The sequence below is a fragment of the Motacilla alba genome, chromosome 10 (genome assembly GCF_015832195.1).
Source record: "Motacilla alba alba isolate MOTALB_02 chromosome 10, Motacilla_alba_V1.0_pri, whole genome shotgun sequence".
Classification (NCBI taxonomy): Eukaryota; Metazoa; Chordata; class Aves; order Passeriformes; family Motacillidae; genus Motacilla; species Motacilla alba.
This window is the reverse complement of record NC_052025.1, coordinates 3,526,429-3,549,825: the sequence shown is the minus strand read 5'-3', so window position 1 is coordinate 3,549,825 and position 23,397 is coordinate 3,526,429. Positions and strand designations below refer to the sequence as shown.

Genomic DNA, 23,397 nt, shown 5'->3' with positions numbered 1-23,397 from the left:
ATGGAATTGGGATGAGGATTCCATGGAATTCAGGATGAGGATCCCATGGAATTGGGATGAGGATGAGGCAGATGACACTGGAATTCCCTGGATCATTGTCCAGTGCTCCAGGATAAAACTGGAAAAATGGGAATTCCCCATGCCCGGAAACTCCCAAGGGAATTCCCCGGAATTCCCATCCCTGGACATGTCCCTGGATAATCTGGGATGCTTGTCCTGCTTTTCCCATTCCTGCTTTTCCAGGGCCACCCTCGACATCCCGGCAGTCCCAAATCCAAGCCCCTTTCCCAGGAAAAAAACCCAAACTCCTGGAATTCCTGGAATTCCAACTTTTCCAGGATATCTGGAGGGGTTTGGTGATCCCAGCAGGAATTGGGATGAATTTCCCCGGTAATATTTTCATTTGGGATTAAGGAAAGCCCCTGAGGACTCGGAATTCCAACCATTTCCCAGGAATCTCCTTCGGGATCCTCCAGCAGCGTTTTCCCTTTAACAACAACCCTGGGAAAAATGGGAAAAGCAAAACAAATCCCAAAGATCCCTCGGGGTCACGAGGCTTGGGCTAAAAATTCAACGGGATTTTCCGCCCGGATGAATTTTGCCGGGATTTGGCGTCACGTGTGGGGATTTGTCCGCATTCCCGAGGTTTTTCCCCGAGCTCCGGGATTTGTGGGATGGAGGATGGGCTCAGGGCTGCTCCCACCCTCTTGGCATCCCAAAATCTTCTCCGTCCCTTTCCCACGTTCTCTGTGGGATCCCTGGGGATGATCCTAGGGTTTGGTGTTCCCAAATTCCCAAGAAATCCCAAGAAAATGGCAGGATTTGGGGTTTGGGAAAAGGATCTGGCTCGCTTTGTGCATCCTGATCCTTGTGGGATCATCCCAATCCCTGTGGGATCATCCCAATCCCTGCACTCCCCCCTCCATCTCAGGGATATTTTCCCCCAAATTCCCTTCCCAGGTACGCCAGGAGAGACAAAATCCCCAAAAAAAACCTGTAGGGTTTGGGGAATTTGGGGAAAGGATTCCTGAATTCCCAAGAAATCGTAAGAAAACCCCGGGATTTGGGGATCTGGGGACAGGATCGGGCTCAGCTTCCCCTGGATTTGATCCTGGCAGGAATGAGGGATGTTCCCATCCCAATCCCTGTGGGATCATCCCAATCCTTGCGTTCCCCCTCCATCCCAAGCAGGTTTGGCTCCAAATTCCCAGGAAACCCCAATAAATTTGTGGGATTTAGGGGAAAGGATGGGGCTCAGCTTTGCCCATCCCAATCCCTGTGGGATCACCCCAACCCCTCCATCCCATGGAGAGGCTTCCCTCTCCATCCCAGCGGGTTTGGCCCCAAATTCCCAAAAAACCCCGATGAATTTGTGGGATTTAGGGGAAAGGATCGATCTCAGCTTCCCCTGCCCTGCCCCCTCCATCCCAAGGAGGTTTTCCCCAAAATTCCCAAAAACCCCAATAAAACCTGGGGATCTGGGGAAAGGATCGGGCTCAGTTTTGCCCATCCCGATCCCTGTGGGATCATCCCGGTCCCAATCCCAATCTTTGCCCTTCCCCCTCTATCCCAGGGGAGTTTGCCCCCAAATTCCCAAGAAATCCCACTGGAACTGTGGGATTTGGGGATTTAGGGGAAAGGATTGGGCTCAGCTTCCCCTGGATTGGATCCCGGTAGGAACGAGGGATGTTCCCATCCCAATCCCTGTGGGATCATCCCAGCCCCCAGGGGGGTTTAGCCCCAAATTCCCGAAAAACCCCAAGGAATCTGTGGGATTCGGGCAAAGGACGGCGCTCCGCTCCCGCCGCTCCTCATCCCAAAGTTCCCATCCCATTCCCGACATCCCCCGTCCATCCCAGCAAATCCCAAATCCCGGGAAAAGCTCGGAGCCGCCTCCTCCCCCCCAGAGCTCGGCCCCAAACCCCGCTGGGCCGGGTTTAAATCCCTAAAGCCCCGCGCGTGGCCCCCGGCCAAGGCTCCATGGAGGGGATAAAGATCCCAAAGTTTTCCCAAAATCCCCGAGTTCCCGCGGTTCCCGGAGCCTGCGGAGCCTCCCGCGCTGCATGGCCGGGCCGGGCCGGCCTTTAGACCGAGCTTAGCAAAGCCCGGCTCGCCGGGGGAGCCGCAGGCGCGGCCGGAAGGAGGGCGAGAAGGGAAGAAGGGGAAGGTAAAGCGGGATTTGGGATTTTTCCCTCTTTTCCCCTTCCCCCTTTTTGTGGTGTTGGGGTGGTTTCGTCTCCCGGCTCGGCTGAGAAATTCCAGGGTGGGAATTTGGGATCAAATCTTGCCCGGGGGTGTGTGTGTGTGTGTGTGTGAGGGAATTCCCAAAAATCCCCCAAAAATCCCAAATTCCGACCCCCCCCAAAAAAACCCAGGGATTTCATCCTGGTTTTCTCTTCCCTGGGGGCGGCGGAATCCCGGGAGCAGGAAAATGAAAATAAATCCCAAATTCCGCCCCCCCCCAGGAGGAATTTAACCCCCAGCGGACCCAAATCCTTCCCGGGGGGTGCGGGAATTCCCAGAAATCCCAAATTCCGCCCCCCCAGCAGGGGTTTAACCCCCGGGTTCCCTTTTCCCGGGGGCTACAGGATCCCAGGATCAGGAAAATCCCTAAAATCCCAAATTCCAGCCCCCCTCAGCAGGGGTTTCAACCCCAACGAAGCCAAATCCCGCCCAGTGGGTGCAGGAATTCCCAAAAATCCCAAATTCTACCCTCAGCAGGGATTTCACCCCCGGTTTCCCTTTGCCTGGGGTCTCCAGCATTCCAGGACCAGAGAAATCCCCCCAAAAAATCCCAAATTCCACCCCCTAGCAGGGATTTCACCCCCAGAGGACCCAAATCCTGCCCGGGGGGGGGGGGGGGGGGGGTGTGGAAATTCCCAAAAATCCCAAAAATCCCAAACTCCATCCCCCAGCAAGAGTTTAACTCCCGATTTCCTGGGGTCTGCAGAATCCCAGGATCAGGATTTGGGATTCTGGGAATGGGGGAACTGTGGGGATTTTGGGGAAACTTTGGGATGGGATCAAGGAAAACCAGGAATGGGGTTGGGAATAGGAATGGGAGTGGGAATGGGGTCGGGAAGGGGGTTGGGAATGGGGTTGGGAAAAGCTGGAGCAGCTCCCAGGATTCTGGGAATGGGGGAACTCTGGGGATTTGGGGGAACTGTGGGGATTTGGGGGGATATTTGGGGTGGGACCAAGGAGAATGGGAATGGGGTTGGGAATGGGGTCAGGAATGGGGTTGGGAATGGGTTTGGGAATGGGGTTGGGAAGAGCTGGAGCAGCTCCCAGGATTTTGGGAATGGGGGAACACTGGGGATTTTGGGGGGAATTTTAGGGTGGGATCAAGGAGAATGGGAATGGGATTGGGAATGGGGTCAGGTATGGGGTCGGGAATGGGGTTGGGAAAAGCTGGAGCAGCTCCTGGGTCTCCTGGGATTTTGGGAACGGGGGAACCGTGGGGCTTTTGGGGTGGGCTCAGGAATGGGGTTGGGAAAAGCAGCTCCAGGAGCTCCTCAATCCCTTGGGATGGTCCCAGAATCCTTTGGGAATCTCTGGGATGTTTGTGGGGTTTGGAGCACTCCAGGGTTGCTTTTCCAGAGGCTTTTCCCAAAAAGGCAAACCTGGGAGAGGCTTTAGGGGTTCAGGAGCTTCACGCCTTTGTTCCCGCAGCTTTTTTGGGATCGTTTTGGGGCTGGGTCGCTGAGTTTGGGGTCTCCTGGGGGCTGCTGGGGTGGGATCCGTCCCTAAACCCATTTGTAGGATTTGCAGGGATCAGCATTGGGAATTAAGGGCAATCCTGACGATCCCAACCCCTGGCCCAAGAATTCCCTGGAAAACCCTGGAATGAAATTTGGATCATTTTGATTAAAAACTGGATTGGGATCTGGGAATTCCTTCCTGGGCCCTTTTCCATTCCTGGTTTTATTCTGGGAATTCCCTCCCGAATCCTTCTCCTCTTCCCAGTTTTATTCCAGGAGTTGGGAATTCTCTCCTGGATCCCCTTTTCCCATTCCCGGTTTTATTCTGGGATTTGGGAATCCCCTCCTGGATCCCATTCCCAGTTTTATTCTAGGAATTGCCTCCCAGATCCCCTCTCACATTCCCAGTTTTATTCTGGGATTTGGGAATCCCCTCCTGGATCCCATTCCTGGTTTTATTCTGGGAATTCCCTCCTGGATCCCTTTTCCCTTCCTGGTTTTATTCTGGATCCCCTGTTCCCATTCCTGGTTTTATTCTGGGATCTGGGAATTTCCTCGCTGATCCCTTTTCCCATTCCCGTTTATTCTTGGAATTTTATTCTTGGAATTCCCTCCTTGATCCCATTCCCGGTTTTATTCTGGGAATTCCCTCCCTGATCCCTTTTCCCATTCCCGTTTATTCTTGGAATTTTATTCTTGGAATTCCCTCCTTGATCCCATTCCCGGTTTTATTCTGGGAATTCCCTCCCTGATCCCTTTTCCCATTCCCGTTTATTCTTGGAATTTTATTCTTGGAATTTTATTCTTGGAATTCCCTCCTGGATCCCATTCCCGGTTTTATCCCGGATCCCGAAATTCCCGGGAGCAGGGGGTGGGGGATGGGCGGGAGTTTCACGGAGCGCTCCAAGGTCGCGGGAGGAGCAGCGGGATCCGATTCCAAGGAAAACGCGGGAGCTGGGAAGGGCCCGGCCGGGAATGCGGATCCCGCTGGGATCTTGGCCTTCCCGCCTCTTTTTTGGGGGATTTCGGGAGTCAGGAAGGAGCTGAGGGATCCAGTTCCATGGGGGGACAATTCCTGGGGCGCTCCAGAGGTGGAAAATCAGGAAAAATCAGGAATGAACCCTGCCTGAAAATCGGGAATGAACTGCTCCCCAAAAATCGGGAATGAATTGTTCCCTAAAAATCGGGAATGATCTGTTCCCTCTGTCCTGGGAGGCTGAAAAAATAGGCAAGTCCCAAACCCCATTCCCAAATCCCAAATGCCATTCCCAAATCCCATACTTGATTCCCAAACCCCATTCCCAATTCCCAAAGTCCAATTCCAAATCTCGAACCCCATTCCCAGCTCCCAAACCAGGGATGGGATTTGGGATGGGATCTGGGATCGCTGGGATCCCAAACTGGGATTTGGGATTTGGGATACGATTTGGGATTTGTGGGATCTCAGAGTGGGATTTGGGATGGGTTTTGGGATGGGCTTTGGGATGGGGTATGGGATTTTGGGAATGGAGTTTGGGATGGGATTTGGGATTGCTGGGATCCCAAACTGGGATTTGGGGTTTGGGATTTGGGATCACCCTGATAAGGACGGTGTTGGGGGTGGGCTCTGATTCCTGGTGGATTTTTGGGAAGGGAGGCACAAATCCCAAATTTTCCATCCTGGCATGGGGGAAACCCCAGGAAAAGCTGCCGGGGCCTCCGTGCCAGGCGGTGCCAGGAGGTGACAGTCGGTGACAGTCGGTGACAGTGCCACTGCTGGGGGGCAGCTGCGGGGGTCTCTTGGGTCCATCCCAACCCCAATCCCGATCCCAATCCTGATCCCAATCCCAATCCTGATCCCAATCCCGATCCCGATCCCAATCCTGATCCCAATCCTGATCCCGAAGGAATTCCATGGCTGGAGCAGAGCCAGCCCCAGCTGTCCCCTCACAGCCCTGGGGACATCCCCGAGCCGTGTCCCCAAACCCGGGGTGACCCCGGGGCTGCTCCCGCTGTCCCCTCATGGCCCTGGGGACATTGGGGACATCCCGGAGCTGCTGCCGCTCTCCCCTGGGGACACGGGGACATCCCTGACCTGTCCACGGGGTGTCCCCAAGTCCCGGACTGTCCCTGAGGATGCTGCCACTCTGCCTCGGGGACAATGGGGACATTCCCGAGCTGTTCCTGGGGTGTCCCCAGGCCCCTCAGGTGGCATTTGGGGACATTTTCGGGATTGTCCCGGCACCAAACTGATGCGGAATTCCCGGGATGGCGCCGGGCACAGTTCCCGGGCACACGATGTCGCCGCTGGTGGCACTTTGGGGACAGCGCTGCTGCCCCTCCCCCCACCCCTCCGCGACCTTCGCGCCGCTTTTCCAGCTCCGAGAATTCCCAGGAAAACCCAAACAAAGGCGGGAGCAGCTCCGGGAGCCTCGGGATCGGCTCACCCCGGCTGCGGGAGCAGCAGGATCAGCTGGGAATTGGGACCAGAGCCGCTTTTCCCAGGGTTTTTCCCACTTTTCCCGGTATTTTCCCCCACCTCTTTCCCACTTTTCCAGCCCTCATCCCGCTTTTCCCGGCGTTTCCCCCGCTCTTCACAGCATTTTTTCCCGCTTTCCCGGTGTTTTTCCCACACTTCCAGCCCCCATTCCACTTTTCCCAGCAATTTTCCCATTTTGCCCAGGCTTTGCCCCCACTTTTCCTGCCATTTTCCCGCTTTTCCAGCCCCCATCCCTCTTTTCCTGAAGTTTCTCCTGCTTTCCCCAGCCTTTTTCCTGCTTTTCCTGTCATTTTCCCCCCCATTTCCCAGCATTTTTCCTCCTTTACCCAGTTTCTTTCCCACCTTTCCAGCCCCCATCCCTCTTTTCCCGGCATTTTCCCAATTTTCCCAGCATTTTCCCAGCCCCCTCTCACTTTTCCAGCTCCCATCCCGCTTTTCCAGCCCTCATCCTGCTTTTCCCAGAGTATTTCCCCACTTTTCCAGCCCCCATCCTTCTTTTCCTGGCATTTTCCCCACTTTTCCCCACATTTCCCCCTCTTTTCCTGGTGCTTCTCCCATAGTTTTTCCCACTTTTCTGACATTTTTCCCTCTTTCCCAGCATTTTTCTCAGCTCTTTTCCCACTTTCCCGTTGTTTTTCCCACTTTCCCAGGATTTTTCCCACTTCCCCGAGGTTTTTCCCGCTTTTCCAGCCGCGGGGATCCCCGTGGGGAGAGGGGCAGCCATGGCCCCCAACGGCTCCGCGGGATTTCGGGATTCCCCCCTGGAGCCGGGAATTTTCCTGGATGAGGATTTGGGATCCGACTGGTACATCTACGAATCCACGGAGCCCGCGCCCCACGATGAGTGAGTGGCCCCAAAATGGCCCCAGAATTTCCCTGAAATTGGCCCCAAAATGTCCCCAAAAGTGGCCCCAAAACTCTCCATAAAATGTCCCCAAAAGTGTCCCTGAAATGTCCCTAAAAATGGCCCCAAAAGCGGCCCCAAAATGTCCCCTAAAATGTCCCCAAAAATGTCCCCCAAAGGTCCTCAAACGTGTCCCCAAAATGGCCCTAAAATTGTCCCTAAAAGTGGCACCAAAATGTCCCCTAAAATGTCCCCAAAAATGTCCCCAAAGTTTTCCTAAAGTGTCCCCAAAATGTCCCTTCAAATGGCCCCAAAAGTGGCCCCAAAATGTCCCCAAAAGGTCCCAAAATGTCCCCAAAATGTCCCTAAAATTGGCCTCAAAATGTCCCCAAAACTGTCCCTAAAATGTCCCCATAATGGCCCTAAAATTGTCCCCACAAGTGTCCCCAAAATATTCCCCAAAGGTCCCCAAGTGTCCCCAGAGTTTTTGACCCTCTAAAAATCCTGGATTTTTTCGTCATTCCCAGATTCCTGGATTTTTGGCCCTGGAATTTTTAGGGTCAGCCCTGTCATTCCCAGATTTATTCCCATCGAAATCTGGGATTCTCCCCATTTCCCCAGCCCTTTTAGGGTTATGCCCACCCAAATCCGGGATTTTTCCATTTTTCCAGCCTTTTTCCCGACGCCGTCCCGGAATGCCACCCCACCATCTCCCCCCAGATGTACCACACCGTCATGGCTCCCATTTCCGTGAGTATCCGCCCCAAAATCCGCACCCGCACCCCAAAATTCATGGAAAAAAACCCAATCCCACAACCCCACATTCCATTCCCCTTCATCTTGGATGGATTTTCCCACCGAAACCATCCCGGAATTCCCGGATTTCCGGGATTTCGCTTCCCTGTGGGACAAGAACTCCAAAATTCCTCCCAAATCATTCCCAGGATCCCTTTTTCATGGATTTATGGGGTTTCCATCAGGATCCCATCACTCCCAAGACCATTTTCCATGGATTTATAGGGTTTCCATGAAGATCCCACTATTCCCATCATTCCCATCATTCCCAGGTCTCTTTTCCGTGGATTTATGGGGTCTCCATGAGGATTCCCATCATTCCCATCATTCCCAGGTCTCTTTTCCATGGATTTATGGGGTTTCCATGGAGTTCCCATCACTCCCAGGATCCCTTTTCCATGGATTTATAGGGTTTCCATGAGGATCCCACCATTCCCATCATTCCCACCATTCCCACCATTCCCAGGACTCTTTTCCCTGGATTTATGGGGTTTCCATGAGGATCCCATCATTCCCAAAACCCTTTTCCACTGATTTATGGGGTCTCCATGGGGTTCCCAGCACTCCAGGACCCTTTTCCATGGATTTCCATCCCATTCCAGCTGGCCGTGCTCCTGGCCTTGTCCTTCCTGGTCAAGCGCCGCCGGCTCCACCTGAGCTGCTGGAACGGCGTCCCGGGACTGCTCAGGTATGGAATTCCCAAAACCCCACTGATCCCTCCTTGGAAAGGGCTCCGAATTCCCCAAATCCCGCTGATCTCTCCCAGGGAAGGGCTTGGAATTCCCAAAATCCTGCTGATCCCTCCTTGGAAAGAGCTTGGAATTCCCAAAATCCCTCAATGGAAATAACATGGAATTCCCAAATCCCATCCTTGGAAACAACTTGGAATTCCCAAAATCCCCTCCCTGCAAAGTGCTCGGAATTCCCAAAACCCTGCTGATCCCATCTATGAAAAGAACCCGGAATTCCCAAAATCCTTTCCTGGAAATGACTGGGAATTCCCAAACCCTGCTGATCCTTCCTTAGAAAGGGCTAGGAATTCCCAAAATCCCATCCCTGCAAAGGGCTAGGAATTCCCAAAATCCCCTCCTTGGAAACAACTCAGAATTCCTAAATCCTACTGATCCCTCAGTGGAAAGTACTCGGAATTCCCAAATTCCCTTTCCTAGATAGGGCTCAGAATTCCCAAAATCCTGCTGATCCCTCCATGAAAAGAGCTTGGAATTCCCAAAATCCCCTCCTTGGGAAGCGCTCTGAATCCCCCACATCCCACCCTGATAATGACCCAGAATTCCCAAATCCCCTCCCTGGAAAGGGCTTGGAATTCCCAAAATCCTGCTGATCCCTCCATGGAAAGTGCTTGGAATTCCCAAGTCCCACTGATCCCCTCCCTGGGAAGGAGCAGGAATTCCCAAAATCTCCTCCCTGGGAAGGAGCAGGGATTCTTGACATCCTTGGGAAGGAGCGGGAATTCCCAAATCCCCTCCCTGGAAGGAGTGGGAATTCCCAAATCCCCTCCTGGGAAGGAGCAGGAATTCTTGACATCCCCTCCCTGGGAAGGAGCGGGAACTCCTGACATCCTCGGGAAGGAGCGGGAATTCCCAAATCCCCTCCTGGGAAGGAGCGGGAATTCTTGACATCCTTGGGAAGGAGTGGGAATTCCCAAATCCCCTCCTGGGAAGGAGCGGGAATTCTTGACATCCTTGGGAAGGAGCCGGAATTCCTGACACCCCCTCCCTGGGAAGGCGAGGGAACTCCTGACATCCTCGGGAAGGAGCGGGAATTCCCAAATGCCCTGGCGGGAAGGAGCGGGCATTCCCGACCGGGGTCGTTGCAGCCCCGGGAATCTCCTGGAGCAGGACGGGCACCGCGCCGTGGCCGCCGCCGTGCTGGCGCTGCTCTGCTCCGAGCTCTGCCGCCTGCTGCTGGAGCCGCGCCCGCTGCCCCTGCTGCCACCGACCGCCACACCGACCGCCACACCGACCGCGACACCCGCCACCCGCGGTGAGACACCCGCGCAAACGCCCGGGAGCGCTCCCAGCGCCCAAATCCCAACTCTGGGAAGGGCTCGCAGTTCCCAAAATCCCCACTCTGGGAAGGGCTCGCAGTTCCCAAAATCCCCACTCTGGGAAGGGCTCGCAGTTCCCAAAATCCCAACTCTGGGAAGGGCTCGGAATTCCCAAATCGCATCCCTGGGAAGGGCTTGGAGTTCCCAAAATCCCCACTCTGGGAAGGGCTCAGAGTTCCCAAAATCCCAACTCTGGGAAGGGCTCAGAATTCCCAAATCGCATCCCTGGGAAGGGCTCGGAGTTCCCAAAATCCCAGCTCTAGGAAGGGCTCGGAGTTCCCAAAATCCCAACTCTGGGAAGGGCTCGGAATTCCCAAAATCCCCACTCTGGGAAGGGCTCGGAATTCCCAAATCCCATCCCTGGGAAGGGCTCGGAATTGCCAAATCCCCACTCGGGGAAGACTTCGGAATGCCCAATCCCATCTCTGGGAAAAGACTCGGAATTCCTAAATCCCATCTCTGGGTAGGGCTTGGAATTCCCAAAATTCCAGCTCTGGGAAGGTCTCAGAATTCCCAAATCACATCCCTGGGAAGGGCTTGGAACACCCAAAATCCCATCCCCGGGAAGGGCTCGGAATTCCCAAATTCCCCACCCTGCAAAGGGCTCGGAATTCCCAAATCCCATCCATGGAAATGGCTGGCTGGGCTGGTGGCAGTGACCCTGTGTCCCCAGGGTGGTGGCAGTGACCCTGTGTCCGTAGGATGGTGCCAGTGACCTTGTGTCCCTGTGGCAGTGGCAGCGTCCCCAGGGTGGTGGCAGTGTCCCCAGGGTGGTGGCGCTGTCCCCAGGGTGGCGGCAGTGTCCCCAGGGTGGTACCAGTGACCCTGTGTCCCCAGGGTGGTGGCAGTGTCCCCAGGATGGCGGCAGTGTCCCCAGGGTGGTACCAGTGACCCTGTGTCCCCGGGTGGTGGTGCTGTCCCCAGGATGGCGGCAGTGCCCCCGGGTGGTGGCAGTGACTCGGTATCCCCAGGGGGGTGGCAGTGTCCCCAGGGTGGGGCAGTGACTGGGGCGGTGGCAGTATGCCAGGGCGGTGTCACCCCCCGGTGGCATCGGCGCCGCCGGTGACGGCGCGGTGTCGGTGTGGCAGAGTTCTGGAAGGTTCTGGCGCTGCTCTATTTCCCGGCCCTGTACTCGCCCCTGCTGGCCTGCGCCGGCCCCCGCCACCGCCTGGGCTACGCCGCGGGGACCCTGCTGGCCTGGGGACACTGCGGCGCCCAGGCCTGGCAGCGCGCACAATGTCCCCTGGCACCCAAGGTGGGTGGCGCCGGTGGCACGGCCTGCTGCGGTGGCACTGAGGGGGTCTCGGCTCCCTTGTCACCTCCCAGAGTGTCCCTGAGGGGTCATGGCTCTCTTGTCACCTCCTGGGGTGGCCCTGATGGGTGGTGGCTTCCTTCTCATCTCCCTGAGTGGCCCCAAGGCCCGGAAAAGGACAGCAGGGGTGGCCCAAAGTGGAGGTGGCTTCCTGGAGTGGCCCTGATGTGTTGTCACATCCCGGAGTGGCCCGCAGGTGCTGTGGCTCCCTGGCCGGCTCCCAGTGTGTCCCTACAGTGTCCCCTGGCTGGGCTGGTGGCAGGGACCCTGTGTCCCCAGGGCGGTGGCAGTGACCGTGTGTCCCTGAGGGTGGTGGCAGTGACCAGGGTGGTGGCAGTGTCCCCGGGCGGTGGCAGTGTCCCTGGGGTGGTGGCAGTGACGTGGCGGTGTCCCCAGGGCGGTGGCAGTGTCCCTGGGGCGGTGGCAGTGTCCCTGGGGCAGTGGCAGTGTCCCCAGGGCAGTGGCGGTGTCCCCGGGCAGTGGCAGTGACCCCGTGTCCCCAGGGGCGGTGGCAGTGACCCGGTGTCCCCAGGGGAGGTGGCAGTGACCCCGTGTCCCCGCGCAGATCCACCGGCTGTACTCGCTGCTGTCCCACGTCCCCGTGCTGCTGTCCCTGTCCCTGCTCAGCCTCTGGTACCCGGTGCTGCTCCTGCGCAGCCTCCGCAACGGGGACAGCCCCGAGCCACGGGTACGGACACGGGAACTGCGGAATTCGGGATCGGGATCGGGATCGGGATCGGGATCGGGATCGGGATCGGGATCGGGATTGGGATCAGGATTGGGATTGTTACCTGGTGCTGCTCCTGCACAACCTCCGGAATGGGGACAGCCCTGAGCCCCGGCTATGGACACTGGAACTTGGGATCAGGATTGGGATCGGGATCGGGATTGGGATCGGGATTGGGATCGGGATTGGGATCAGGATTGGGATCAGGATCGGGATTGGGATCAGGATCGGGATTGGTACCCAGCGCTGCTCCTGCACAGCCTCCGGAATGGGGACAGCCCCGAGCCACAGATAGGGACAGGGGAACTTCAGAATTCAGGCACTTGGGATTGGCCCACAGGAGCAGGATTGGGATTGGGATCAGGATCAGAACTGACAGCCTGATAGGGATTGGGGTCAGGATTGATACTGAGCCTGACTGGGATCGGGATAGGAATTGTGATCAGGACCGGAATTGGGATTGGGATTGGGACTGGGATTGGGACTGGGATCAGGAGCGCCACGTGTTCTCCTCCCAGCCCTGCTGCTGGGGCTCTCCGCTGCTATCCCGGGACTGGCTTTGGGATCGGGATCAGGATCTCTGCTTGCTCCCCTCCCCCTGCTGGGGGTTCTCGCTTGCTGTCCCTGGACCGGCAGCAGGGTCGGGAAATTCCTCCGGGATAAATCCCTTACACAAGAGGCTCCCGGCATCAATGGCTCCGTTCAGGCCGGCTCCGGGCTCTCCTCATTTTCCCAGATAATCCCCGGAGCTCAGAGCTTTGTTGGGAAGAGAGGAGGGAAAAGCGGGAAAGGCCTGAGGTGACCCCTCAGGTGGGAACGAGGGATCTCGGAGGGGTTTGGGGACAAAATCCCACTTTATTCCCACTTTTCCGTACCAATGTCACACATTCCGTACGCCGGCCCGGGCTTGGGAATTCCTGTCGGGATAGGCCCGGGATGAGGGGGTGGCCAGGGCAGCTCTGCCACCCCAAATCCATCTGTTATTCCCAGATTTCTGGGAAAAGCTATTACAGGAAGTACCTCAAGGCCTTGCTGTCCAAGAGGGGCCGGAAGGGGAGGTAAGGATGGTAATTCCCATTCCCAGCAAATCCCATTCCCAGCAAATCCCATTCCCAAAGGTCGGGAATGTCAGCCTCTCCCGCCTCCTGCAGCTCCGTCAAGATCGAGGAGAGCCTCAGCTCCCGGATCCGCTCCTACCTGCTCTCCTACATCTATGTTCCCGAGGAAGGTGGGCACCCGGAAAATCCCATGGAATCGGCAGTTGGGATTTACGGATCAGCCAGGCCATTCCCAAAATCCTGGGTTGCTCCAAGCCCCGTCCAACCCGGCCTGGGTTGGAGCCCAAATCCAGCCGTGCTCGGGGCAGGGGCCCACAAATCCATGGAAGACGGGTCCTGGGAGTGATGGGAATGATGGGAATCCCATGGAGGCCCCGTAAATCCATGGAAAAGGTTCTGGGGATGATGGGATCCTCATGAAGACCCCATAAATCCATGGAAAAGGGGTTCTGGGAGTTATGGGAACCCCATGGAAGCCCCATAAATCCATGAAAAAGAGACCTGGGAATGATGGGAACCCCACGGAGGCCCCATTTCCATGGAAAAGGGGTCCTAGGACAGATGGGATCCTCACGGAAGCCCCATAAATCCATGGTAACGTGGTCCTGGGACAATTCCAGGGAGTTTGGGCCAGCCATGGTTTTCCTGGGAAAGCTTGGCCAGGGAAGGACAGGAGCAGCTGGGGGCTGGAGAAGGGAATTGTCCTGCACTGAGGGGGTAAAATCTCGGGAATGCGGGAATGCGGAGCCATTCCCATCCATGGAGGGGGCAGGGAGTATCCTGAGTTTCCATGGAAAAGCGGGTTGGAGCCATCCGTCCATTCCCAACTCTCCATCCTGGCAGGAATTCCCTGTGGAAATCCCATTCCAAAGGGTGTTCCCTTTGCTGGGTACACCCTGATCCTGCTCCACCACCCCAAATTCCCAATTTTCCCTCCAGGATTCCGGATCCCGCTGAAGCTGGTGGTGTCTGTCACTGTGGCCATCGTCGCTGTCTACCAGGTGACACCAGGGACATTCCCGGAGGATCCTGGGGGTCACCCAGGAATGGCATTAAAATTCCTTCCAGAATTCTGCACTCCCATAGATCCCAAAATCCTGTAGGATCCCAGCCATAAATCCCTAAATCCCACAGGATCCGCGCTGTACATCCCTAAATCCTGTGGGATCTGTGCCATAAGTCCTGCAGGATCCGGGCTGTAGATTCCTAAATCCTGTGGAATCCAAGCCTTAAATCCCACAGGATCCCAGCTGTAAATCCCAAAATCCTGTGGGATGTGAGCCATAAATCCTGTGGGATCTGAGTGTAAATCCCAAAATCCCGCAGGATCTGAGCCGTAAATCCCAAAATCCCATGAAATCCAAGCTGTGAATTCCTAAATCCTGTGGGATCCAAACTGTAAATCCTGACATCTCACGGGATCCATGCCATAAATCCTGAAATCCCATGAGATTTGAGCTGTAAATCCCACAGGATCTGGGCTGTAAATCCCTAAATCCTGTGGGATCCGTGCTGTAAATCCCAAAATCCTGTGGGATCCGGGCTGTACACCCCTAAATCCTGCGGGATCTGTGCCATAAATCCTCCAGGATCTAGGCTGTAAATACCTAAATCCCCTGGGATCCAAGCCGTAAATCCCAAAATCCCAATGGGTTTGAGCCGTTAATCCCGTGGGATCCGAGCCGTAAATCCCGAAATCCCGCGGGACGGGCGCCGGAGCTGAGGCGGCCGCGTCCCCGCAGGTGGCCGTGCTGCTGCTGGTGGCCGTGGTGCCGGCGCTGCGCGTGGTGCGGGCGGGGCTCAGCAAGGACGTGGTGGTGCTGCTGGTGCAGTTCGGGCTGGTGCCCTCGCAGGGCGCGGCCGTGCCCGGGGACATGGAGCCGGAGCTGCGCACCGCCCGCCTCTTCCTCTGGGCGCTGGAAGGTGGGGCACATCCCACCCCATCCCCATCCCAATCCCGATCCCCATCCCGATCCCCATCCCGATCCCCATCCCAATCCCCATCCCGATCCCCATCCCGATCCCCATCCCCACCCCCATCCCGATCCCAATCCCCACCCCTATCCCCATCCCAATCCCCATCCCCATCCCAATCCCCATCCCTATCCCAATCCCCATCCCCATCCCAATCCCGATCCCCATCCCGATCCCCATCCCCATCCCCATCCCAATCCCCATCCCGATCCCCATCCCCACCCCCATCCCAATCCCCACCCCCATCCCCATCCCAATCCCCATCCCGATCCCAATCTGGATCCCAATCTGGATCCCAATCCCCATCCCCATCCCAATCCCCATCCCGATCCCCATCCCGATCCCCATCCCAATCCCCATCCCGATCCCCATCCCCACCCCCATCCCAATCCCCACCCCCATCCCCATCCCCATCCCCATCCCCATCCCCATCCCCATCCCGATCCCCATCCCCACCCCCATCCCAATCCCAATCCCCACCCCCATCCCAATCCCCATCCCCATCCCAATCCCCATCCCTATCCCAATCGCCATCCCCATCCCAATCCCGATCCCCATCCCGATCCCCATCCCGATCCCCATCCCAATCCCCATCCCGATCCCCATCCCCACCCCCATCCCAATCCCCACCCCCATCCCCATCCCAATCCCCATCCCGATCCCAATCTGGATCCCAATCTGGATCCCAATCCCCATCCCCATCCCAATCCCCATCCCAATCCCCATCCCCATCCCAATCCCCATCCCAATCCCCACCCCCATCCCAATCCCCATCCCGATCCCCATCCCCACCCCCATCCCCATCCCCATCCCCATCCCAATCCCCATCCCCATCCCCATCCCCATCCCAACACCCATCCCGATCCCAATCTGGATCCCAATCCGGATCCCAGTCGCGATCCAGATCCCAATCCCGATCCCAGCTGGATCAACGGTCCAGAGGGGATTCTGGAGGGATTTCCCGAGGATTCCCCACCTGGAGGATGGGATGGGGCAGATTCCAGGGGATTTCGGAGCATACCTCACCGGGAGAATGGGACTGGGAGGATTCCAGGGGCATTTCCAGAGAATTCCTGGCCCCAGGGATAGGATGGGGAGGATTCCAGAGGGATTCCGGGAGGATGGGATGCAGAGGATTCCAGGGGGATTTGGGGAGGATTCCTCACCTGGAGGATGAAATTGGGCAGATTCCAGGGAGATTTGGGGAAGATTCCTGCCCCGGGGGGTGGGATGGGGCAGAATCCAGGGGGATTTTGGGAGCGGATGGCAGGGATTGGGTGGATTCCAGAGGGATTTCGGGAGCAGCTGGCAGGCATGGGGCTGTGCCAGGCTGGCGCGTGCCAAGGCGGGAAGAGACTCCGGGAAAAGCCGTTGGGAAGAGCCGGAGGGAAGAACTGGAAGGAAGAGCTGGCAGGTGCTGCAGGCTTGGAAATGTGCTGGAAGCAAACAGATGGGCCTGGATCCCTGGAGAGTGGAAATCCTTGGATGAGGGATGAGGGAAAAGCAGGGAAGAAGGAATAGCAGGGATGAGGGAATTCCAGGGATCGAGGAATAGCAGGGGTCAGGGAATTTGAGGGATGAGGGAATTCTAGGGATCAGGAAATAGGGATGAAGGGATAGCAGGGATGACAGAATTCTAGGGATCAGGGAATAGCAGGGATGAGGGAATTTCAAAGATGAGGGAATTTCAAGAATGAGGGAATTCCAGGGATAAAGGAAGGGCAGGGATGCCCCCCTCCTTTGGGATCCCACCAGCTCCAAGGAGGATTTTTGGGGCTTTTCCTGGATCCCCAAACCTCTCTCATCCCGTTTTTTCTCTCCTCCCGCTTTCCCACAGATCCCTTTTCCCAAGACCCCCATCCCAGCCCTGCCCATCCCAGCTCACTCCAGGGATTTTCCTGGATTTCTCTCCCCCTTTTCCCTTGCTCTGTCCTGTCCACCCCGCCTTGGGAGCTGAAGGAGGGAGTGACAAAAGGGGAAACTGAGGCACAATGCCAATCCCAGTGTTTCCATCCCCATCTCCAAGGTGCAATTCCCAGCAAAACCCCGCTCCCGGAGTTATTCCCGACCCCAAATCCAGGAATTTTTCCCGTTTTTCCGCAGTCTGCTACATCTGCTCGCTGGTGCTGTGCTGCCTGCTCACCTGCGCCATGCTGCTCAGGAGCCTGGCCATGCACAGGTGGGGCCCCGCTCCCGGCATTCCCAGTCCTGATATTCCCATTCCCAATATCCCCAGCCCCATTCCTGATATTCCTGGCCCCATTCCCAATATCCCCAGTCCCGTTCCTGATACCCCCATCCTCATTCCAAATATTCCCTTTCCCGATGCCCCCATTCCCATTCCTGATATCCCCATTCCTGGTGTCCCCATACCCATTCCTGAAGGCCCCATTTCCAATATCCTTGACCCCATTCCCCATGTTCCCAGCCCCATTCCTGGTGTCCCTGGCTGCATTCCCAATGTCCCCATCCCCATTCCCAATATCCTTGACCCCATTCCCAATGTTCCCAGCCCCATTCCTGGTGTCCCTGGCTGCATTCCCAATGTCCCTGGCTGCATTCCCAATGTTTCCATCTCCGTTCCCGATATTCCCATCCCCATTCCCAATGTCCCCATTCCCATTCTCAATATCCCCACTCCTGATGTCCCTGTCCCCATTCCCAATGTTCCCATTCCTGATTCCCTCATCCCTATTCCCGATGTCCCCGCCCCCATTCCTGATGTCCTTGTCCCCAATTCCCGGGCCGGGATCAATCCGGGGTGTTTTCCATCCAGGTCCAACCTGCGGGCGCTGTACCAGGGCGCCGTGCTGGATGTGTTTTCCAAGGCCCACATCCTGCGGCCTTCCCGGGAATCCCTCGTCTGCTGGATGGCCTTCTCCAGCTTCCAGGCAGCCTTCGCCTGCCTGGGTAACGGGATTTTGGGATCACGGCATGGGGATCCCGATTTTCTTTAGGATTAAGTGACAATTCCCTATTTTTTACCCCTTTTCCAAGAGGGTTTTCAGCCCCCCTTTCCTCAAATGGAATCTGACGGATTTTGGAAACATCGGATGGTTTGAAATTGGGAAAAACTGGGAAAATAATTGGATACACTGCAGAAAAATCAGAAAAATTGGGTTGGGAATTCAAAGAGGAGGAAGGGGTGGGATGATGCCTGGGTAAGGGAATTTTGGGATCACAGGGTGGGGATCCTGATTTTCTTAAGGTTTAAGCTGCAATTCCCTGGTTTTGCCCCAGAATCTGGCGGATTTTGGGAACACTGATGGTTGGGAATGGGGGAAAAACTGGAAAAGTAATTGGAAAAATGGGAAAAATCAGGAAAGTTGGATTGAGAATTTAAAGAGGAAGAAGGGGTGGGATGATGCCTGCATTTGGCTCGATCCCAAATATTTGGGTGGGAAAACCTGTGGAAACCTCTGGTCCTTGGCACATTCCGGGGGCTCCTTGTCCCCATCCTAGCCTGGATCATCCTGGGAATGGGACGAGGGATCCCAAAAAATGGGAAAATCTTCATTCCACCCCCAGGAATTGTGGGGACAATCCCTTGGGAATGCAGACCTGGTTTTGGGGACTGGCGGGGTTTTTTGGGGATTGTCGGGAAAGACCTGTGCAGGGATTTGGAGAATGAGAGCCGTTTTTCCATCCCAGATTCCCGCTCCGTGTCCCCATTCCAGGTCTCCTGATCCAGCAGGTGATTTTCTTCCTCTGCTTCGTGGCCTTCACCTTCCTGGTGGTGATCCCGCTCCAGATCGGCACCAGCTCCCCGCTCTTCGGGATCATCCGGAACATGTGGTGAGCTGGGAAGCGATGAAAACCCCAAGGAATGGCTCTGGATGGGTTTGGGATGCTCCATTTGGGGTTTTTCCAACACCACTGGAGGTTTCTGCTGCCTGGCGTGGTGTTTTGGGACATTCCCAGTGTTTAGGGCACTCCTGGAGTCCATCCTGCTCTTTGGGATCACCCGGAACATGTGGTGAGCTGGGAAGGGCTGGAAACCCCCAAGGAATGGCTCTGGATGGGTTTGGGATTCTCCATTTGGAGTTTGGGATGCTTCATTTGGGGTTTGGGATGCTCCATTTGGGGTTTTCCCAACACCGCTGGAAGCTTCTGCCCATGGTGGTGTTTTGGGACATTCCCGGTGTTTTGGGGCATTCCCAGTGCCTTGAGACATTCCCAGTGTTTTGGGGCATTCCCAGTGTCCATCCTGCTCTTCAGGATGTTCCAGAACATGTGGTGAGCCTTCGGGAAGGGCTGGAAACCCCAAGGAATGGCCCTGGATGGGTTTGGGATGCTCCATGTGGGGTTTTTCCAACACCTCTGGAGGTTCCTGCCTGGGGCAGTGTTTTGGGGCATTCCCGGTGTTTTGGGACATTCCCGGTGTTTTGGGACATTCCCGGTGTCCATCCTGCCCTTCCAGGCCCTTCTGGCTGACCCTGGTGGTGGCCGTGCTCGTGCAGCATCTCCTGGCCCATTTCCAGTTCCTGGAGCAGCATTCCCTGCAGAAGGAGATCACCAACAGGTACGGGGACACCGCCATCATCCCCCACCGTCCCCAGTTGTCCTCTGTTGTCCCAAATTGTCTCCAGTTGTCCCCAGGGGGGTTTGGCAGTAATTCCAGGCTCGCACAGAGGTTTCTCTGGATGTTCTGGCCGGGATTTTGGTGGGGTGACACCGGCGAGGGTGGCCCTGCTCCACCAGCCCCGTTTCCAGGGCTGGGCAAGCCCAGATTCCTTGGGATCAGTCAGGTGGGGTCAGTCACCACCGGCAGATGTCCCTCACTCAGAGGTGGTGACACGACCCGAGACCACGGTGACAGAGGGACTCAAGTGTCCTGTGCCACCCCCTGGCAGGGCACAGAGGCTCTCCTGGAGTCCATCCCAAACCACTGGCAGATGTCCCTCACTCAGGGATGGTGCCACCACCCGAGACTGGGGTGACAGGGGGACCCAGGTGTCCTCCTGGCAGGTCAGCAGGGCTCTCCTGGAGCTGGTGGCCTCCATCCCAAAATCCCAACCCCGCATTTTGGCCGGTTCCTCGCTCTCCCACGAGACAAGAAGCTCCTGATGGTTCTCCAGGAGACTGGGAGGGCATTGGCTTCTCCCAGCGGGATGGAGCCGCCTGGGCCGGACACGGGCGGGGCCGGGAGGTTTGGGGTGGCCGGAGTTTTCCCGGGAAGGGCCATCCCGCGGGTCTGTGTGCCCCGCAGGCGCGCGCTGTACATCGTCACCTTCCTGCTCTTCCCCACCAACGTCCTGGTGGGCGTCATGGCCGCCGTGTGGCGCGTGGTCATCTCCGGCCTCTACAACGCCGTCCACCTGTGCCGGCTGGACATCAGCCTGCTGCACCGCGGCGTGGAGACCTTCGACCCAGGTGGGATGGCCAGAGGTCACCGTGCCACCGGCGGGGTCCTTGTCCCACCGCGGGGCGTTGGGATGGAGGCCCGGAGCTGCTGGGATTGAGGGTGGCCCCAAATGATGGGAGTCGGATACCGGGAGCACGCGGCTTCTCCTGGTTCCTGCTTTTCATCCCAAAAACATGAGCGGTGACCTTGGAGCTTCACCAGTGGTCACCTCATGTTCTGGGATAAAGAGGAAAGGACCTCCACGTTTTTCCTGTGGGATTGAGGACGGCTTGGAAATGGGGCGATGGCAGCAGGTGGCTTCTCCTGATTCCTGCTAGGTCCTGCTCTTTGATCCCAAAAAACGGGGGATGACCTTTGGGGTTCCACCAGCAGTTACCTCATGTCTCGAGATAAAGGAGGGGGGACCTCAGGGGACCTCCAGGGACCTCAGGCCTTCCTCTGTTTTTCCTGCTGGGATTGAGGGTAGCTTCAGACCGTTGGGAATGGAACACTTAGGGCAGGTGGCGCCAGCTGGGTCCTACATTTTTATTCCCAAAAAAGTGGGATGGGCTCTGGGGTTTTCACCTCATCTCCTGGGACAAAGGGGAGGGGACCTCAGGGGAGTCAGGCTGGACCCTGCTTTTCCTGCCGGGATTGTGGGAGACCAGAGCTAGATCCATCCCTGGGCTCCAGGGTGGGAATGGGGAATGCTGTCCCCAACGGGGGCGCCGTGTCCCCGCAGGGTACCGCACCTACTGCCACTACCTGAGGGTGGAGGTCAGCCAGTGCCACCCGCTGCTCAAGGCCTTCTGCTTCCTGCTGCTCCAGCCCGGCCGGCCCGAGCCGCCGGCACCGCCCCGGGACACACAGCTGGAGGAAGGTGGGACCTGGGGCCACCAGGGGAATCAGGGGGAAGGGACAGGATGGTGACCTCCGGCTGGTGTGGGGACTCCTGCATCCGTCCATCCACCCATCATCCATCCATCCATCCATGGATCCATGGATGCATCCATCCATCCATCCATCCATCCCTCCATCCATCATCCATCACCCATCCATCACCCATCCATCATCCATCCATCCATCCATCCATCCATCCATCCATCATCCATCATCCATCCATCTGTCATCCATCCATCCATCCATCCATCATCCATCCATCCATCATCCACCATCCATCCATCCATCCATCCATCCATCCATCATCCATCCATCCATCATCCATCCATCATCCACCATCCATCCATCCATCCATCATCCATCATCCATCCATCACCCATCCATCATCCATCCATCCATCCATCCATCATCCATCACCCATCATCCATCCATCATCCATCACCCATCCATCATCCATCCATCCATCATCCATCCATCCATCCATTCGTCCATCCATCCATCCATCACCCATCCATCATCCATCCATCCATCATCCATCATCCATCCATCACCCATCATCCATCCATCATCCATGCATCCATCCAAGGGCTGATCCCGCTCCAGGGTTGGGATGGGGCTTTTTGGTCTGTGGTGGGATCTTGGTGGCTCCAGGGAAATGGGGCTGGGGCTGGAATTCGGGAATCCTGGAATGCTTTGTGTTGGAAGGGCCCTTAAAGCCCATCCAGGGACACCTCCCACTATCCCAGGCTGCTCCAAACCCCTTCCAACCTTTCCTTGGGCACTTTGGGGCTTCCTTGGGCACTTCCCAGGGGCAGCCACAGCTCCTCTGGGAATTCCATCCCAGCCAGGAATTCCATCCCAACCTCCCCTTTCCCAGCAGGAATCCATCCCTCTGCACCTCATCCCAACCCCTCTCCCGCTCTCCTGGCGCTTTTCCAGGCCCTGAATCCTCTCCCTGCTGCTCCCGTCTCCTTCCAGGCCTCCAGCTGATGCATCCCAAGCATCCGGCTCCGGGAAGAGCGCGGATCCGGCGGATCCGGGCGCGCTGGTGGGTGGCCTACACGCTCCTGCACAACCCCTCTCTGACCGCTTCCCGAAAAACCGCGCTGGCCGATCCCACAGCCAACGGTGCCCAGCTCGGCGTTCCCAGGCCCTGAATTCCCGGGAATCCCATCCCATCTCCCATGTCCCATCCCCAGCTGCCCCGGCGGGAATTTCAGGCGCTTCCCTCACCCTTTCCCAGCCTCTGGACTCTCTCCGAGGGTTTATCCCTAAATCCGTGCCGAGCCACTCCCGAGGCCCAGAGGTGACAGCTCTGAGCCCAGCCTGGATGGAGCTGAGTCGCTCCCAGTATCCCAAAAATATTTTGGGATTCACTCCTGCAACCAGCCCAGTTCTCAGCAGCTTTTCCAGCAGGGGACAATTCCCAGGGAACTGGGAGAGGAGCTCAGAGGGATTCCCAGCCGGCCGAAGGAATTCTCAACCACCAGGAATTACCCCAGGAGCTCCACATGGGAGAAAATTCCCATTCCCTGCTTCTCCCTTCCCGATCCCGGCTCCATTTGGGCTCCGCATCCACCCTTGGGACGTTTTGTTCCCCGATTTTTGAAGGATCAAATCCCGCCCTGCTCCCCATCCTCTTCCATTCCCCATTTTGTGGCAATCCCGGGGTTTTCCAGGGCTGGGATCCATGGAAAGCCTCGCTGGGAAGTGCAGGGGATGGAGAATAAACGGATACCTCGTTCCTACTCCCAGGATGTGCAGTTTTCCTTGGATATTCCCCCTTCTGGCAGGATTTGGGACCATCCCAGCCCTGAATCCAGGGAATGGCTGGGAGGACCTCGCCCAGCAGAGATTTCAGGGATCTGCTCCAGCTGGGAATGTCGGGATTCAATCCGGGATGTCGGGATCCCGTGATTCCCCTTTAGGGCGGTTTCACGGGAAAACCGCTCCCTTCGCGTTCCCACAGCTTTGGGAAGGGTGGGAATGGGAATTGGGAATTTTGGGGATAAAACACCATTGGGATGGGAATGAGGCGGTGCTGGATCACCTCTTCCTGCTCTTAAATCCCGGAATTCCCGACTTTGTGGGCTGGAATGAGCAGGCTCCCGGTGGATCCCAAATACCCCAAGATTCCTTTGGGAATTCTCAGCCCACCCTGCACTGAGCTGCTGGATCATGCTGGGATTTCCTTG

The 23,397-nt window shown here is 56.9% G+C and overlaps 1 protein-coding gene across 6 annotated transcripts; it reads left to right on the top strand.

The window, feature by feature from the left end:
• The first annotated feature begins 1,912 nt into the window (after positions 1–1,912).
• STRA6 (signaling receptor and transporter of retinol STRA6) lies at positions 1,913–23,041 on the top strand. Of its 6 annotated transcripts, none has more exons than XM_038147586.1 (19): positions 1,913–2,167; positions 6,060–6,205; positions 6,871–7,024; positions 7,696–7,774; positions 8,422–8,507; positions 9,657–9,823; positions 10,976–11,142; positions 11,765–11,887; positions 12,917–12,984; positions 13,078–13,154; positions 13,924–13,985; positions 14,727–14,907; positions 17,062–17,137; positions 17,735–17,868; positions 18,636–18,753; positions 19,379–19,480; positions 20,168–20,331; positions 21,045–21,182; positions 22,142–22,494. In XM_038147586.1, the coding sequence occupies exons 3-19, from the start codon at positions 6,903–6,905 to the stop codon at positions 22,357–22,359; spliced, it is 2,082 nt and encodes a 693-aa protein (XP_038003514.1). In that variant the 5' UTR covers positions 1,913–2,167; positions 6,060–6,205; positions 6,871–6,902; the 3' UTR covers positions 22,360–22,494. The 6 variants fall into 6 exon arrangements, with proteins under 6 accessions (XP_038003514.1, XP_038003515.1, XP_038003512.1 ...); XM_038147584.1 differs by having other exon boundaries at positions 1,914–2,167; positions 6,831–7,024; XM_038147587.1 differs by lacking the exon at positions 6,060–6,205.
• Positions 23,042–23,397: the final 356 nt, after the last annotated feature.

What these genes read in the sequence shown, in the direction of transcription:
- STRA6 (XM_038147582.1), top strand. Translation starts at nt 7,720, where the DNA reads ATGCCACCCCACCATCTCCCCCCAGATGTACCACACCGTCATGGCTCC. An exon ending in GGCGTCCCGGGACTGCTCAG is followed by an intron (nt 8,508 to 9,656) that starts GTATGGAATTCC and finishes GGGTCGTTGCAG; the next exon opens with CCCCGGGAATCTCCTGGAGC. An exon ending in CAGAAGGAGATCACCAACAG is followed by an intron (nt 19,481 to 20,167) that starts GTACGGGGACAC and finishes TGTGCCCCGCAG; the next exon opens with GCGCGCGCTGTACATCGTCA.